This window comes from Gracilinanus agilis, chromosome 3 (genome assembly GCF_016433145.1).
Source record: "Gracilinanus agilis isolate LMUSP501 chromosome 3, AgileGrace, whole genome shotgun sequence".
Classification (NCBI taxonomy): domain Eukaryota; kingdom Metazoa; phylum Chordata; class Mammalia; order Didelphimorphia; family Didelphidae; genus Gracilinanus; species Gracilinanus agilis.
The window spans coordinates 102,101,501-102,118,253 of record NC_058132.1 but is presented as its reverse complement, the minus strand read 5'-3'; the positions used below and the strand labels follow the sequence as shown (position 1 = coordinate 102,118,253).

General features: G+C 42.6%; 1 protein-coding gene across 1 annotated transcript in view; it reads left to right on the top strand.

Moving 5' to 3' along the window:
- The window catches only part of TENM4 (teneurin transmembrane protein 4), a 215,150-nt gene that overhangs the window by 127,520 nt on the left and 70,877 nt on the right, over positions 1 to 16,753 (top strand). Inside the window, exons 10-13 of the mRNA XM_044668931.1 lie at positions 1,732 to 1,999; positions 3,901 to 4,044; positions 9,363 to 9,612; positions 15,030 to 15,050. Coding sequence (XP_044524866.1) covers positions 1,732 to 1,999; positions 3,901 to 4,044; positions 9,363 to 9,612; positions 15,030 to 15,050 — 683 coding nt within the window. The remainder of the gene's footprint in view (positions 1 to 1,731; positions 2,000 to 3,900; positions 4,045 to 9,362; positions 9,613 to 15,029; positions 15,051 to 16,753) is intronic.

The following is a 16,753-nucleotide window of genomic DNA, read 5'->3' as shown; positions in this document are numbered from 1 at the left end:
ACTGTTACAATTCCTTATTGTTGTTGTTATTCTGTCCTTTTTGGTCATGTCTAACTCTTCGTGCCTCCATTGGGGTTTTCTTGGCAATGACACTGGACTGGTTTGCCATTTCTCGTTTTATAAATGAGGAAACTGAGGCAGAGTTAAGAGACTTGCCCAGCATCTCACAGCTAGTAAGTGTCTGAAGGCAGATATGAACTGAGGAAGATGAAATGAGGAAGAATTCGCTCCTGGCGTGGTGATCTATCCACTATACAACCTAGCTGCTTCCTCTACTCCTCTTTTTTCTCCTCCTCATCTTCCTCCTCCAAAATAGTACTACTACCACTACTGCTACTACAAAATAGTACTACTACTACCATTACTACTACTGCTACAAAAAATAAGCTCTCTGAGGGCAGGGACCATCTTTTGCTTCTTTATATCCTCAGCATAAAGCACAATATCTGGCATTTAGTAGGTGCTTAATCAATCTTTATTGAATTAAATTACTACTACTAATAATAACTATAATAATGACAATAGCTAGCATTTGTATAGTGTTTTAAGTTTTGCCTTGTACTTTACATCTCTTATATCATTTGACCCTCAAAATAACCCTGGGAGATAAGTGCTATTATTATTCCCATTTTATAGCTAGGAAAACTGAGACCGAGAGGAATTAAATACCTTTCTAAAGAAACCTGATGAAGCCGATAAATTCCTGACAAAATCTGAACTCAGGTCTCTCTGACACCAAAACCACTGCACCACCAAGTTGGTTGGGTGACCCTAGGCACGGCACTAAATTTCTCTGAGCCTCAGTCTCCTCATCTGTAAAATAAGGCAGCTGGACTTGGGGATCTCAAAGGTCTCTCCCAGCTTGAAATCTAAGATCCTGTGACTAGATGACCAGTGGGATCTCTCAGTCTCTTCTTTGTTTTTTGGGGCCTCCCTGCTACAAGCAAAGTCAGAATAAGTAAAGAAGTGAAAGGATATGCCAGTCAGTATCTATTGGGCAGAACACTGCCCATTTAGAGGTCTTGTTCTTCACAGTGTCTTTGTCATAGAAATGTTGGTTATCTATAAACTGATGGAGCCTAAGAGTGTCAGGCTAAACATTGATTCTAAATTCTTCATTTCTAAGTAATTTCTATTCTAAATTATTTATTCCTATTAAGCTCTGGTACTATTTTACCATATGACAGAATCTCTATAGCATTTCAGCTTTGCATTGTGTAAGGCTCAGAGGATACAAAATTTCTGTCTGTTATCTAGTTTACATTCTATTGAAATTATATTGAATTGACCTTTAGTTACTTTATCTGTAAAATGGAGACAATAACAGGGTGAAATGTCTTTTTTACTGGGCTGGAAGAATTGACCCCCTGGAGGCTTCTTCCAGCTGGAGACGGTCAATCCTACAACAGTACTTGTTTCTGATCAGATTCTTCTGGACAGTTGGGTTTCACATTCTTTTCCAAGGACCTCTGGTTTACTAGAGAAGCCAGAAAGTGTTGTGATCTTTCCAGCTTAAGAACATGAAGCAAGATGGCTTCCTGGCTGGTGCAGGGCCTGGGCATCAGAAGAGCTCACTTCTCCTGGGTCTGTGACCAGGAGCATACGATTGAGAAGGGGGAGAGGGCTTAGAAAGCAGCTGGTCCAACCGCTTCCCTCTCCACACTGAACTTCCATGATCTCCTTGCTTAAGCTTCTTCCCCGCCTTACCACTTCTTCCTCTTTGTTCTCCAGGCTTTGCAGGAAGAGATCAGCATCTCCGGCAGTAGCATGAAGCTGAGCTACCTGAGCAGCCGGACGCCTGGTTACAAGTCCGTCCTGAAGATCAGCCTCACCCACCCCACCATCCCTTTCAATCTCATGAAGGTCCACCTCATGGTCGCTGTGGAAGGGCGCCTCTTCAGGAAGTGGTTCGCCGCCGCCCCAGACCTCTCCTACTATTTCATCTGGGACAAGACTGATGTCTACAACCAGAAGGTGTTTGGCCTCTCAGAAGCCTTTGGTGAGCTGCCTGCTATTTTTAGATTCATGCTTTCAGGATTGAGCATGCAATACCTGCCTTCTGCCCTCCCTTCTTGGGTTGCTCCTCCTTCCTCTTCCTACTCTTCCAATACACACCTCACTTGAGTAAGTCACTCCTCTTTGAGCCTAAATTTCTTCATCGATCAAATTTCTTGTTCAAATGTTTCAGTTGGGTCTGACTTCATGACCCCATTTGGGGGTATTCCTGGCAAAGATACTGGAATGGTTTGACATTTCCTTCTCCAGTCCATTTTTCAGATGAGGAAACTGAGGCTAACGAGGTGAAATGTCTTGCCCAGAGTCACCCAGCTACTAAGTGTCTGAAGCTGAATCTTAACTTAGGTCTTCCTGATTCCAGGCCCAGTGCTCTATCCACTGGACCACCCAGCTGCTCCATCAAATATGGGCAATTCAGTCAAATAGGGGCAAATAATAAATTCACAGATAATGTTATGCATGTAAAAGCATTTTTCCAACCACAAAATCCAGATAGCAAAGATAAGAAATATCTTTGGCCTGATCTGAACTCATATGATCCGGGTTTCAATCCCACCTCTGCTACTTTGGTACTGGATAACTTTGGGCAAATCAGTAAACCTCCCTGGACCTCGGTTTCTTCCTCTACAAAATGAGATGGTTGAACTAGAAGGATCTCTAAGGCCTCCTCCAACTTTAACATTCTGTGTCCCTATGATTTTATTGGTCTTTTATCCACCCATTATGAGCTTATGTTATTTTTCTCATTTTTATGATAAAAATCACAAGCAGTTTTATCATATTAGCCACAGGTTATTATATAATGTAATTCTAGGTTAATTATATATAAACATAATGTAATGATTAGCTAATATAATCATTATATAATGTTAGCTGTTATATTTCAATAGACCTGTGAGCTCATCCATGTAAGAGACTCCTTCCTTGCTCCAAATTTTTGGCACATCTCTTCCTTCTTGTCCTGGGAGAGTTTTTCTCATATCATCGAAATTCATAGGATTGTAGATTTAGAGTTAGAAAGGACTTTAGAAGTCTTCATGTTCAAACCCCACCCCCATTATGCAGATGAGGAAAATAAAGCCCAATAAAGTTAAGGGAATTGTCTGGGGTCACATGCTAATGGATATCTAAGGCAGGATTCCAACCAGACCTTTTTGACTGTTTCTAGAACACTATCGGCTGCCCAAGGTCCTACAGGCTTTCTTCTCTTTCTTGTAATGTTTCAGACACATCAGGCCAGCTTTAGTACTCTCTGACTAGCCCACCCCCTTTCCCAGTTGCTCAGAAGAAATAATACCAGTTAACATTTTATGTTATCTACTACCCCTCTTAGGTAGCTAAGTGACACAGAGAATAGGAGTGCTAGACCTGAATTCAAATCCAGCTGCAGACACTTACTAGATGTATGACCCTAGGCAAGTCACTTAACCCCAGTTGCCTAGCCCTTTTGGTTCTTCATCTTGAAACTGAACTTTAGTATTGATTCTTAGATGGAAGGTAAGGGTTTTATTCTTTTTTCTATTTTTATTATCTTTTATATTATATATTCTCTTTTTGTATATTATAGTGTATACATTATATTATATATTATCTATTTGTTCTATTTTATTTTTTTAATAAAATAATGCATTCATAATTCTGGTATTTAATTGGAATTGACTCCTGCCCATAATGAAATAGACCTCAGGGGCCAGCTAGCCTAACCAGAAGGGAAATTGAGTCTTGGTCAATGCCACGGAATTAATAAGTATCAAAAGTGGGACCGAACCCTGATATTCAGACTGCAAAGCTCTTTCAGATGCCAGACATGCCTTTTAAAAGGGAAGGATGTTATTCCATTATTCATTTGTATTCTCTCTTTCTATTTTTCCATCCTTTCTCCAGTTTCTGTCGGGTATGAATATGAATCCTGCCTGGATTTGATCTTATGGGAGAAGAGGACCGCAGTCCTCCAGGGCTATGAAATCGATGCTTCCAAACTGGGAGGATGGACCTTGGACAAGCATCACGCCCTCAACATCCAGAGCGGTGAGTGCCTCAGCGAAGGCCATGTGGCCGGGGCCTCGGGGGCCACCGCTTGGTCACTGCGATCTCGAAAACAATTCAGTCTCCACATAAGGAAGGAGGCAGGAGGCTGCTGCTGGCAAATAATTTATTATAACCCACATTTCTCCATGAAAGCAGATTTAAATGAAGAAAAACAATCTATTGGGCATAATGATGATTGGTGGTTGGTTGGTTGGTTTTTGTTTGTTTGTTTGTTTGTTTGTTTGTTTGTTAAGAACAAGAGGCCTAGGCTAGAGATTTAGCCTGGATCCTCATTCTCAGCTAACCATTAACTGGCACTGTGACCTGGGAAAAGTCACTTAGCCTTCTTGGACTCCCGGTTGGACCCCTACCACACATTTATTCCAGCCATGATGATAAAAGTGTTTATATTTATAAAAGCACTTAGCACAGTCCTTGGCACTTAGTAGGCACTATGGAAATGCTCATGATGTCCCTCACCTCCCTCACATTCTATCTTCTAAAGTTTTTTATTCTAGATCCCTAAAAGCTTTTCAGTGAAAAACTCAGTGAACCAAGCAGCAATCTTGTATTTTGAGAGAAAGAAGGGATTTCCATATAAACCCTTCTCAGCCATTCATAAAGCAAAAGCCTGTTACAGAACAAGAAAAATTATCCTAGAAATAGTTATTCATCCTGAAAATCTTTATTCAGAACTTAACTATGGACATGGCTGTGGGGCTTAGCACTTAGAGTTTATAGTTGGCATAGAATTTTTTAAATTGCACTAAATGCCCATATAAAAGAAAATCAGAGAAGGGAAGCAGAGTCACCCAAGGTTGGCTGTTCATAAGTGTATCAAGGGTGAGCCCTACTTGACTACGGGGAAACTAAATCTACAAAGTTTGAATGCTACCACCCAGATCTACCCTTCTTCCAAAAATCCACAAGAAAATCAGGAAGGAAAATGATGATTGGGATAGGGAAGGTCAGGGAGATCCAGAGGAATTAGCTAAGCTATGAATCTTAAGAGAAAAGCTGCAGAATCAAGGCCAGGTTTTCAGTCCAAAGACCAAGCTCAGTTGACCCTCCTACTCTCATCAAGTCTGCAGGATCAACTGCCTCTAGTCAGGGTTTGCACCTTTTGCACCACATAAGAGTAGAATGTAATTAAACTCATTGAGGGAAGGGTAGGTGACCCTGAGCACGTCATTTAACCCTGTCCGCCTCAGTTTATCATCTATAAAATGGACTGGAGAAGGAAATGTCAAACCATTCCAGTATCTTTGCCAGGAATACCCAAATGGGGTCATGAAGTCAGACCCAACTGAAACATTTGAACAAGAAATTTGATCGATGAAGAAATTTAGGCTCAAAGAGGAGTGACTTATTCAAGTGAGGTGTGTATTGAAGGGTAGGAAGAGGAAGGAGGAGCAACCAAAGAAGGGAGGGCAGAAGGTAGGTATTACATGCTCGATCCTGAAAGCATGAATCTAAAAACAGCAGGCAGCTTACCACCAAAGGCTTCTGAGAGGCCAAACACCTTCTGGTTGTAGACATCAGTCTTGTCCCAGATGAAATAGTAGGAGAGGTCTGGGGCGGCGGCGAACCACTTCCTGAAGAGGTGCCCTTCCACAGCGACCATGAGGTGGACCTTCATGAGACTGAAAGGGATGGTGGGGTGGGTGAGGCTGATCTTCAGGACAGACTTGTAGCCAGCCCAACAAAGGACCTCATGGAGTGATATCTTGAATTGTGTATGAATTGGATTTAAGCGAGGCAGAATTTGAGGAGCTCCTGTGATGTCATTAATTCTTTTTGAAAATGAAGGGCAAACAACAGCTCCTCAAACTGTGGCCAAATACTTGATAAATCATTGTTGGGTTGGCTTTAATATCAGATTGTCAACGGCTTTGCCATATTCTACAAAGACTGTAAAAATTCTAACAAAGATCATGAGTTGAATGTTAAGGGTTTAATGATATCAGGAAATGGGAAGGGGGAAATGGCTTAGGATTGATAGGTAAGGAGAAAACTACCTAAACAGTTATGTCTAAAACAGCCCCTCCCCCCAAAGGGGGAAATGTATCTTGAATGGCTGGTCTCCTCTCTAAGCCTTTAGATATTCTTCTTTCTAAACCTAGATAGCTAAACTAAGGTAGACTGTGATTTTGCTTGAAGGTCTAAAAAAGTAAAACAGCTTTGGCTGTCTGAGACTGAATGGCTCAGCTCAGAGCCACACAGATTGCCCCTCTGCTCAGATCCAAGAGCAAAGAGACAGCACCAGGATCAGGATCAGGACCCAGGACCCTGCAAGCAGGGTGCCTGCCTTTTTATACCAGGACTCCAACTGCCCCCTCTCTTAGAGCTCTGGGGGGCACTATGGAATTCTGTGCTGCAGCTTGAACCCCTCTCAGCAATATGGATCCCACAGCATGCAAGATGGTTTTTAGATTAAAACAGTCACATTAGTTAACAAGAACAAAGCACAAACTTACTCATAAAAAAAAATTCTGAAGAAGTAGTTTTTTGTCCATACATGTTAAAGGAAAAGTGAGATTTGTTATCGCTTTAATAACCTTCTCATCCTTTCAGAGAGTGCTTTGAAGAGTCTTAGGGCTGATAGGGTTCATTTAGTCCAAGTTTCCACCCTATGCAAGAATCCTATCTTGTATTTCACTGACAGGTGGCCTTCCAGGCATCCAATTTAAACCCTTGTCTACAAGCTGGGGAAAAGATATGCATCCAACACAGATGGTTGTCAATCCAATTTTTTAAAGCTCTCTACAGATGGTGCTTTGATAACCTCCCTGGGAAACCTGTTTCTGCATCTCACCCTTCCTGGCATTATCTCTCTCTGAAATTTAAGTGAACTTCTTCCATTCTTTGTAAAAATGGAAAAGTATCGGTCACTATTCCCTCAGTATTTCCATGCCATCTCACCCCCTGGGACTCTTGCCCTAAATTTTTTCTCAAATCCCCCATAGAATTTATGCCCAAGACACTAGATGCATCCCTCTGGGTCTTTGAACTTTGTGTGGGTACCATCGGCACACCAGGTTATCTCTGTTAGCCTTCATGATTGACCAACCTCCTTTTGCATCTCTAAATGCTGTTGATGGCGTGAACGTGATTTCACACTGCATCTCACCTACTGGTCATTTTCAGTCACATGACCCTGATATCTGTGGCATCTTGCCCATTGTCTTTTGGTTCAGTTGCAATGCCATTCCTTCATTCATAGCCATGGACATCACTGTGAGAATATTAGTAATAGAAATATGAGCTTTTGCAGCAATAAGAAGCAGCTTAGTATTATTAAAACTTATAAACCTTTTTTTAAATCAAGTTCAAATTAGTAGATTTTTCTCTTCCTCTTCAAATCTGAGCCTAGCTAAATTAGCAATATTCTCCAAGATATGTGGACCAACTCAGTGACCTTCTTGCTAAGTATATATTGTGACCTTGGTGGTGAAAGGTGTTCATCAGCCACTTGGTTTTTCCTGGGTGGATTGCTCAGACTCTTTAGAGCAGGGGTCTGGCTCCACCTCCCGACTGGCCAGTCTAGGCAGAGCCCCAGGATGTGCCCCAGGGGGCCCTTCAGCCCCTGCCCCATATTCCAGTGCCTTCCGCCTCCATCCTCCTCCTTCCGCAGGCGTTTATGGCTCTCACAGCCAAAAAGGTTGCCTACTGTTGCTTTAGAGTATCCCTGGATTTCATTGAGGAAGATTTCAATAATTCCAGTGTTTGATGAAATGAGCACCATGATACTTCTCCATATTCCTTTTAAAATCTAAAGTTCTGGGGGGAAAATAGACACCATAGCCCTAAAACCCAGGCCACTATCAACAACTTTCCCCCACTGTATCTTAGTGTAATTTATTTTCTTAAGTACATTACCTAGATTTTTGACCTATCCAGCTTGATCCTGTAAATGGTGGTTGGTCATCCAGCATGTATGAAGGGCTTACTAAGTTACCAGACACCCTGCTAAGTGCTGGGGATACAAGGAAAGGCAAAAAACAAAAACAAAAACAAAAACAAAAAAAAAACTGTGCCTGTCCTCAAAGAGTTCGCAGTATAATATTCACTCTCTTGAGTAAAAGACTTTATAAGAATTCCAGAATTTATTTATTTAGGAAGTCTCTCTCAAATAAAGCACAGATTTTTCAAAATAAATTGTTTTGATGCCTTTTGTTTATGCATAGAAATTTCTGGATACATGCCCATTGCCACTACCATCATTACCACCTAAGGAACTATTATAACAAAGAAAAACAATTCAGCAAAACCAGAGACAGGGGGCAGCTTGGTGGCTCAGTGGATTGAGAGCCAGGCCTAGAGAGTGAGATCTTGGATTCAAATCTGACTTCTAATACTTTATAACGGTGCGACCCTGAGAAAATCACTTAACCCCATTGCCTAGCTCTGACTGTTCTTCTACCTTAGAACCAGTGGATAGTATTGATTCGAAGATAGAAAGCAAAGGTTTTTAAGGAAAAACAAAACAAAGCAAAACAGAGAAAGAAGGCACTATAGATTTAAGCAAGGATAATGAAATGAATGGAGGCCGAGGATCTTGACCAGTAGTTAGGCAGCATTGTCCTATACTGAACTGAACTGGTGAATTAAAAAAACAAAGAGCAATTATGATCAGAGGAAATGGCACTATATCCCTGCTTCCATTTATCTATTTCTCAGAGATGTAAAAGTTTTATCACCTTCTTATAAGAATTTTTAAGTTAGCCTTTTTTTTTAAACCCTCAGTCTCTGTCTTAGAATCAATATTGTGTATTGGTTCCAAGAAAGAAGAGTGGTAAGGGCTAGGCAATGAGGTTAAGTGATTTGCCTGGGATCCTGCAGCTGGAAAATATCTGAGGCCAGATTTGAACCCACCATCTCCCAGTTTTCTGGACCTGATCTACTGAGCCACCTACCTACCCCCTTAATTTAACTTAGGAGGGTTTCTTTTTTAAATTTGGCAAATTTATATGTGGCTAACCATTATCTGTTTCTAAAATTTTATGTTGAATAGAAATCAAATAGACAGTTTAGCATGGAAGAAAGCTCCCTAGATTTTTGTAACAAGAGGGCTTGGCTTCATATCCCAGATCTGTTGTTCATTACCAGTGTAACCTTGGGCCAAATTTCTCCTCTCTGGGCCTTTATAAAATGAGAGGGTTAAATAAGATCATCTCTAAAAACTCTTCCAGCTCGGAATTTCAGGATAGGAGACTTCATTGTTTTAAATCAAGGTGTGTCCCTGACTCATCCATTGGGAAGAAAATAAAACTTCTTCATCCTGAGTTACCTTTTTTTTTTCCTCACCTGTGTCCTAGGTATACTGCATAAAGGAAATGGAGAAAATCAGTTTGTATCCCAGCAGCCACCTGTCATTGGAAGCATCATGGGGAATGGACGGCGGCGAAGCATTTCCTGTCCTAGCTGTAATGGCCTTGCCGATGGCAACAAGCTCCTGGCTCCAGTGGCCCTCGTGTGTGGCTCAGATGGGAGCCTCTACGTTGGTGACTTCAACTACATTCGGAGGATCTTTCCCTCTGGCAATGTCACCAACATCCTGGAGTTAAGGTAATGACCCTCTCATCATATTTTTCACCTATCCTGTTTCTCCTGTTCTTATGGGGCCCAGCTAGAATTAGCCACTGGGACTCCCAAGATGGCGCCACAGCATGAACGAGGCTGTCTGGGTTGGAGCCTCTGTGGACCAATCATTCCACTCCACAAGTGGGGCAAATGAGGCTGAGGTCTCTCCCTGGGTAAGTTCCCTCCCTAAGGTAATTTCTCAACACTGTCAAATTTTGGAATGGAAAGAATCCTCGAAGGTCAAGGCCATGCCAAAGTCTATAAGAAGAGCTATTCTATAGAGAGTGGAATGAAGAGGGCATTATTTATTTATTTTTTAACTATAAGATCTTTATTTGGGGCCTATCCAGCTTGCTCCTATAAATGACTATCAATCAGGCAGCATTTTTGAAGGGCCTGCTATGTGCTAGACTGAGAATGCAAGGAAAGGCAAAAAAAAAAAAAAAAAAAAATACCTGCCCTCAAAGAGCTTCCAATCTAATATTCATTCTCTTAAGTGGAAGCCTTTACAAGAATCCCAGAATTTATTCAGGAAGTCTCTCTCAAATAAAGCACAGAAGAATTTTTTTTAATAAATATCTTCATGGAGATGTTAAAATGTTGATGCCAGTTGGTTTCAGTCCCTAACGAGCAGATTATAGATTTCTTTCCTCCTTAAATGTTCATTCAGTCATTTATTTATCCTTTTGTATTCAAGGAGCATTGATTAAATAACTACAGTATGCCAGGCCCTCTGCTAGATGCTAAGGAGAGAATAACAAAGGGGTTTGTTAAGCATCCAATTCTGGTCTAGACACTCACCAAGGAGAGGGAAGGACCTAAGCATGTCCAAAATGCTCATGGCTGACCTCTCCAACATTCAAGGTGATTCAGTAATAAACAGTGTTGATGTGATGGCTGTTTTCATAGAACCATGCTTGTTCCTGGGAAGGTACCTAGTTTAAGATGAGATCTGCCCTCACAAAGCTCATGCTCTAGTTGGATGGAAGGAACAGGTTTGTGGATGCATTAAATACACAGACACCTCGTCAACATTCAGTCAATTCAGCCAGTATGTATTAAGCATCTCTCATGTCCTGGATAGCGAGGAGCTAGCAGCCCTGAGCCGATCTATGATCATTAGATCTATGATCTAAGAGCTGATCCCTGCTCTCACGAAGCTCATGGTTTCTGGGGGCTTCGGGGCTCTCACTGGACTTAGAATCAGAAGCCCAAGAACAGGATTCCACCTCTGGGTGACCCTGAGTAAATCATTTCATCTTTGTAAAACTCACTCCTTTTTTTTTTTCTTTTTTTTTTTTCTAAATCTGTGACATGAGGGCAGCATGGAGTAGTAGATAATGGAGAGGGGTCAGCCTTGGAGTCAGGAAGACCCAAGTTCAAGCCCCGCTTCTGGCACATGTGGGTATATGACCTCAAGCAAATGATTTCATGTCTAAGTGCCCTGGACTATTCTTTAAGACTTCATTACTAATGAGGTGCTATAGTTCCTTGGTGGAAGGAGTTTTCCATCAAATTGATGGAATCCCAGGTTTGATGCTCCATCCCCAAATGAAGGGGTTGTACAAGATGATCTCTCAGTCAAATCTGACCTCAACCCTTCCAAATTGTGTGACACTAGGCAAGCCACTTATCCCCAGTTGCCCAGCTCGTACCTCTCTTCTGCCTTGGAACCAATACTTAGTATTGATCCTAAGATGGAAAGTGAGGGTTAAAAAAAATTATCTCTTAAGTTCCTTTACAATTCTAAATCCTATGACCTAAGGAATTTTTTTTCCATTGGGCAACTAGATGGCACAGTGTACCCAGAGTCAGGAAGACTGAGGTTCAAATCCAATCCTGGGGATAGCCATGTAACCCTGAGGAAGCTGCTTAACCTCTTTCCTTCAGTTTCCTCAACAGTAAAATGGGGATAAAAACAGCACCCACCTTGTAGGTTGCTGTGAGGATCAAATGAGACAATATTTATAAGGCACTTGGCATATTGCCTGGCATAAATGCTTATTCCCTTCCCCTCCCCATTCCCTCCTTCACTGGGAAGAAAGCATCTATAATCACTGGGTTTTGAGGTCCTTGTCTAGATGTCCCCAAAAGAGAGCCTTACAGCTAGCGTAGATGTTACAGTTAACCTATTTTTACTACCAGATTCCAGGGCACTTGGGGTCCTCAGGCCTGCCCCAGCAACATCAGCACCCAGGATTCTGGTGGTACATATTTTTTTTTATTAACAATGGAGATTCTAGGAGGTCAGGGTGCCAGGGAGATAGCTCAGAGGCCCAGAGTCTCCATTGTGAAATAAATCCATCTAGATGTAGCTTTTTCATAATTAAGCCATTTTCCTCTCTTTAGTCCCTCTTTCATGGTTTCTGTTTCAGTTTTCCCCTCTACTAGATGATAAACTCCTTGAGGGAGCCCATCTTATCTAAACCTAAATTTCTCATGATCCCTGGGCACAGAGCTATATACACCATAGCTATTTAATAAATATTTGTTGAATTGAATTTGAATGTGAATGGTGTCCACACAATACCAGCCTGTAATTTTGGATATTTGTAGGTGGAGAGGAGGGGAGATTCAGGAAAGGAAGCATGGGGTAGGGGATTTGTACTAGATTTGGAGTCTGGAAGAGGAAGACCTTTGTGGGAATCCTGCCTCCCATTCATACAATCTGTGTAACCCTGGGCAGGTCTCCTGGACCTCACTTTCTGTACCTCTAAAATGAGAAGGTTGGACTAGACTGACCTCTGAAGTCTCTTCTAGCTCCAAATCGATGATCTTATGACACTCTGAGGGATGAGAAGAGAAAACCCTGCCCCTAAAAGTAAGAATGGCTTACGGCTTATATTCCTGCACTATTTTTAGGAAAGTTAGGATGGTTTAGTGCAACAAACACTTTATTTGGAGCCAGAAAACTTGAGTTGGAATCTTTTCCAATGCATGATTCCCATTATTCTCCTTCACTGCACCATATTGCTGGCCAAACTGGATGGCCAGCTGTTCCATGAATTCAAAATGCCATCTTCCAGCTCTGTGCATCCCATAGGCCATCTCACACGCTTGTGAGGCGGGCCCTCTTCATCTCTTCCTTTTGAGAGACTTCTCTTGACCGATTCCGCCTCCCCTGTGGAGCTTCCTCTCTTCTACCCCACTGAAAGCAAACCCTCCTCAAAAAGACCAAAGAAGGGGCGGCTGGGTGGCTCAGTGGATTGAGAGCCAGGCCTAGAGACAGAATGTCCTGGGTTCAAATATGACCTCAGATGCTTCCTGGCTGTTTGACCCTGGGCCAGTCACTTACCTGGCCCATACTGCTCTTATCCCTTAGAACCGATACTTGTTGTTGATTTTAAGACAGAAGGTAAGGGTTTGTTTTTTTTTAAGGAGGGGGAGACCCAAGAGCCTTTATCAGATGCCTCTTTTGTACCTCTCACCCCTTAGTTTGCGTTATAATTTACTGTGAAGGTTTTCTGTCCCTTTTGCAATAGAATATAATCTCTTTGAGGGCAAGGAAGGTTTTGTTTTTTGTCTTTGCATGGCCCATGTCTGGCACCAAGCAGCTGCTTAATAAATGTTTGTTAAATTGAATAAAACTGAATTAAGAGAAAAACATTTGCATTATCCCCCATTGTGACTGTGGACAAGGCCCTTAATTTCTCAATCTACCAGCTTCCCAGTTTGGTAAAACAGGGATGGTCCTCCCTGTCCTGTCCATCTCTCAAAGGCCTACTACCAAGATTAAATGAGCTAACAGACATAAAAATGAGGACTGAATGCAACTGTTATAAAGGCCTATGAAAATAGAGATCTAAGCCAGGAGACAGGAGGTCCTGGGTTCAAATCTGACCTCAGACACTTCCCAGCTGTGTGACCCTGGGCAAGTCACTTGACCCCCATTGCCCACCCTTACCACTCTTCTGCCTTGGAGCAATACACAGTATTGACTCCAAGACAGAAGGTAAGGGTTTACCCAAAAAAAATAATAATAATAAATAAAAAAATAAATCATACATACACTTTCAGCAAACATTCACCTATTCCTAGTATATGCAGAGAGCCGTGCAGTTCACCATAGGGAACCCGAAGACGGGAGATACATAGCCACCCTTGTAGGGTCTCCCTCATCTCATCTTCTCTCTTCCCACTGTGCCACCCTAATTTGGGCCCTCATTCCCTTTCACTCAGATGATCACATCAGCTTTCTAACAGGCCTTGCTACCTCCTCTTCCTTTCCTGAAATTCAGACTTCAGATCACTGTCAGAAAAATCCCTCCTGCTCAGAAACACTCAGTGGCTCCCTATTGTCTACCAATTAAATTTTAAACAACTCTTGCTAAATTCTAGACTCTCTACAAACTAGCACCACCCAGGCCTTCCAGCTTTATCTTCTTTTATTCCTGTATTCCAGCCAAATGGAACACCCTTTTTTTTTTTTAATAGTCCTTGGGGGGCAGGAGGAATGAAATTGATGGTGGAAGAGATAAGACATATATACAGATGGCTATAATACAAAATACAAAATAGAAATGCAGAGTAATAATGATGTGAAGGACCACTAAATAGAACTCAATGAGTAAATAAGAGGCATATAAACAAAGTGATGGGAACAATTCAAGAAAGAGGGAATTAGGTCTTGATCAATGACACATGTAAAACCCAGTGGAATTGTGCATTGGCTAAGCGAGGTGAGTGGGGTCTGAGGGAGAGGGAAAAAACATGAAATATGTATGGGATAATATTCAAAATAAAAAACTTTTTTTAAATTAAAAAAAAAGAAGTAGGAAATTACTTCCGTGTTGGGGGAGAGAATCAGGGTTGACTTCTATGAGGAGACGGCACCTGATCTGGGCTTTGAAGGATGGGAAGAATTTCAGCAGGAGAAGGGGAAGAAGAAGGGCATTTTATACATGTTTAACTACATCTATAAAGAAATGTGTCCATTGCCCAGCCCTGTAACAAATAAAATGAATATAGGATATATATAAAAAAGATATTAGGATTTTAAAAATTTAAAAAAAAAATGTCTATTTATCTATATCCCTGCCTATAGATGTATAGACACACATATTTCTAAATCATCATTCAAAAGAAACATTTTTCAATCCCCATCTCAGCCTTGTTAAAGGACCAGAATGTCAGCCGCCTGAGCTGCGGTTCCTCTCTGCGAGCGTCTCTGGAGCGGCTAAAATCCTGCGTCCTCCGCGATGCGCGGCGGCTTGTGAGGGAGCCCGCTGACAAGTCCCATCCAGTCTGAAATATATCTGCGTCCCAGCTGCTAAATCTTTATTTATTATCGCGCCGCGCGGTACCATTGCTGTCAAGTTTTCAGTCTGCTAATAATGCTTCTATCCCAGCTTCTAACACTTCATATTCTTTCTTCTATTTCCTGCATTCCCGTCTTCTGTCAGAAATAAAGATTTCAGACATAGGTAAGCCAACCAGGGGAACCTCTCCCGCCCCTCCCTGCCTTGCTGCATGCCATTGTATGGTGAGCCAGATGATTCAGTAGCCAATGTAAGCCTCCATGGAGGGGGATCGGTCCCTGGGAGCCAGCGCAGACTGTCCCTCCTCCGGGTGGGGCAGAGCAGCACGGTTTGATTGGCTGTGGACGTGAGGAATAGGCGGGACAAAGGCGAGGGGAGGACCTTAAACCCTGAGTCCTTTCCGTAGAGATGTTCATGCGTGGGCTTGGTTGTCCTTCAGACAAAGGGCGGGGCCCACCCACGCAAGGCCATCTCCATAATAGGTATTTTAATGACCTCCACGGGAAGGAAGGGAGGCCTCTGAAGCCTTGGCTGGTAGCCAAAGGCCAGCAGGCCTCCGGACGTTGGCACGCGTGGGGGCATCAGGTGTGGCCGGGAGTGGGAGGCCTGGGAGACAGCTGTTCTATAGTCCGATGGTTTGCCAGGAAGGGCAGGGGCAAAGCGGGGGGGACGCTTCGATAGTCCGAGCAATGAGACTCCTAAAGGAAGTGGTTCCCCAGGGGGAGCTTTGTCCCAGGCAGAGAATGTCTGTCATCCAGCTGCATGGGGACGCTCGAGCAGATTTTGACCCAATCAAGCTCCACTTGGAGGGATGTCAACCCTCCACCATCACCTGTCATTGCCAGATCTCCTCTGCCTTCTGCCAAGTATTTCTTCATTTCAATTTCCCAGGCTGCCTGTCCTCGCACAAATACGGATGGCTTAACACATAAAGTATCCGTAGGCTTTGAAGTTTGCGGAAATTGAGGGTCATTCTCCAAGTGCGGATTAGGCAGAGACCATTGACCTGGAAGTCAAGAGACCCAGATTCTAATCTCAGATCCATTACAAACCGGTTCTGACCCCTAATACACATCTCCACTCCTTTATGGGCTTGAAAATGGACTCAATATTCTATAGTTCAGTGATTCCCAAACTTTTTTGGTCTACTGCCCCCTTTCCAGAAAAAATATTTATTAGTGCCCCGGAAATTCATTTTTTTTTAAATTCTAATAGCAATTAATAGGAAAGATAAATGCACCTGTGGCCATGACCGCACTTCTGGATCGCTGCAGCACCCACCAGGGGGCGGTGGCACCCACTTTGGGAATCACTGCCATAGACAAGGTGTGGCTTCTCTCAGCTCCAATAGTGTCCATTCTAGCTCGATGTTCAGTTTACTAACATTCTCCATTCAAAGGTCCTTTCTAACACGGATGTTCTATGTCCTAAGGCCGATTTCAGCTCTGATATTTGGGGATTTGTACATGCTATGAACTTGATCCTGGACTAGGGACCCTTCTTGACTAACTTGGTATTAATAGACTGTGTCCTGAAGACTCAAGAATGACTCCCATTGTTCTTCCAAGTGGGAGCATGCATTCACTTGAAGATGGAGAATGGGTCTCTTTCCTTCCTAATAACTTTTCATCATTCCTTCGCTGGGAAGTTTGCTCTCTTGCTACCATGTGAAAAGGATAAAAATGGAAATGGAACATGTTAGGGAGAGTCAGAATCCTTCACTGACCTTTCTGGGTAGCCTGGAAGAATTTGCCTAGCTTCCAAAGGCACAAATAGTATAACCAGGGGGGCAGCTGCAAAATCTGGTGCCACCAGGAAGATGAGCCTCTCAAGACTCCGAAACACCTTTTATGCACATAGGCAGCAAA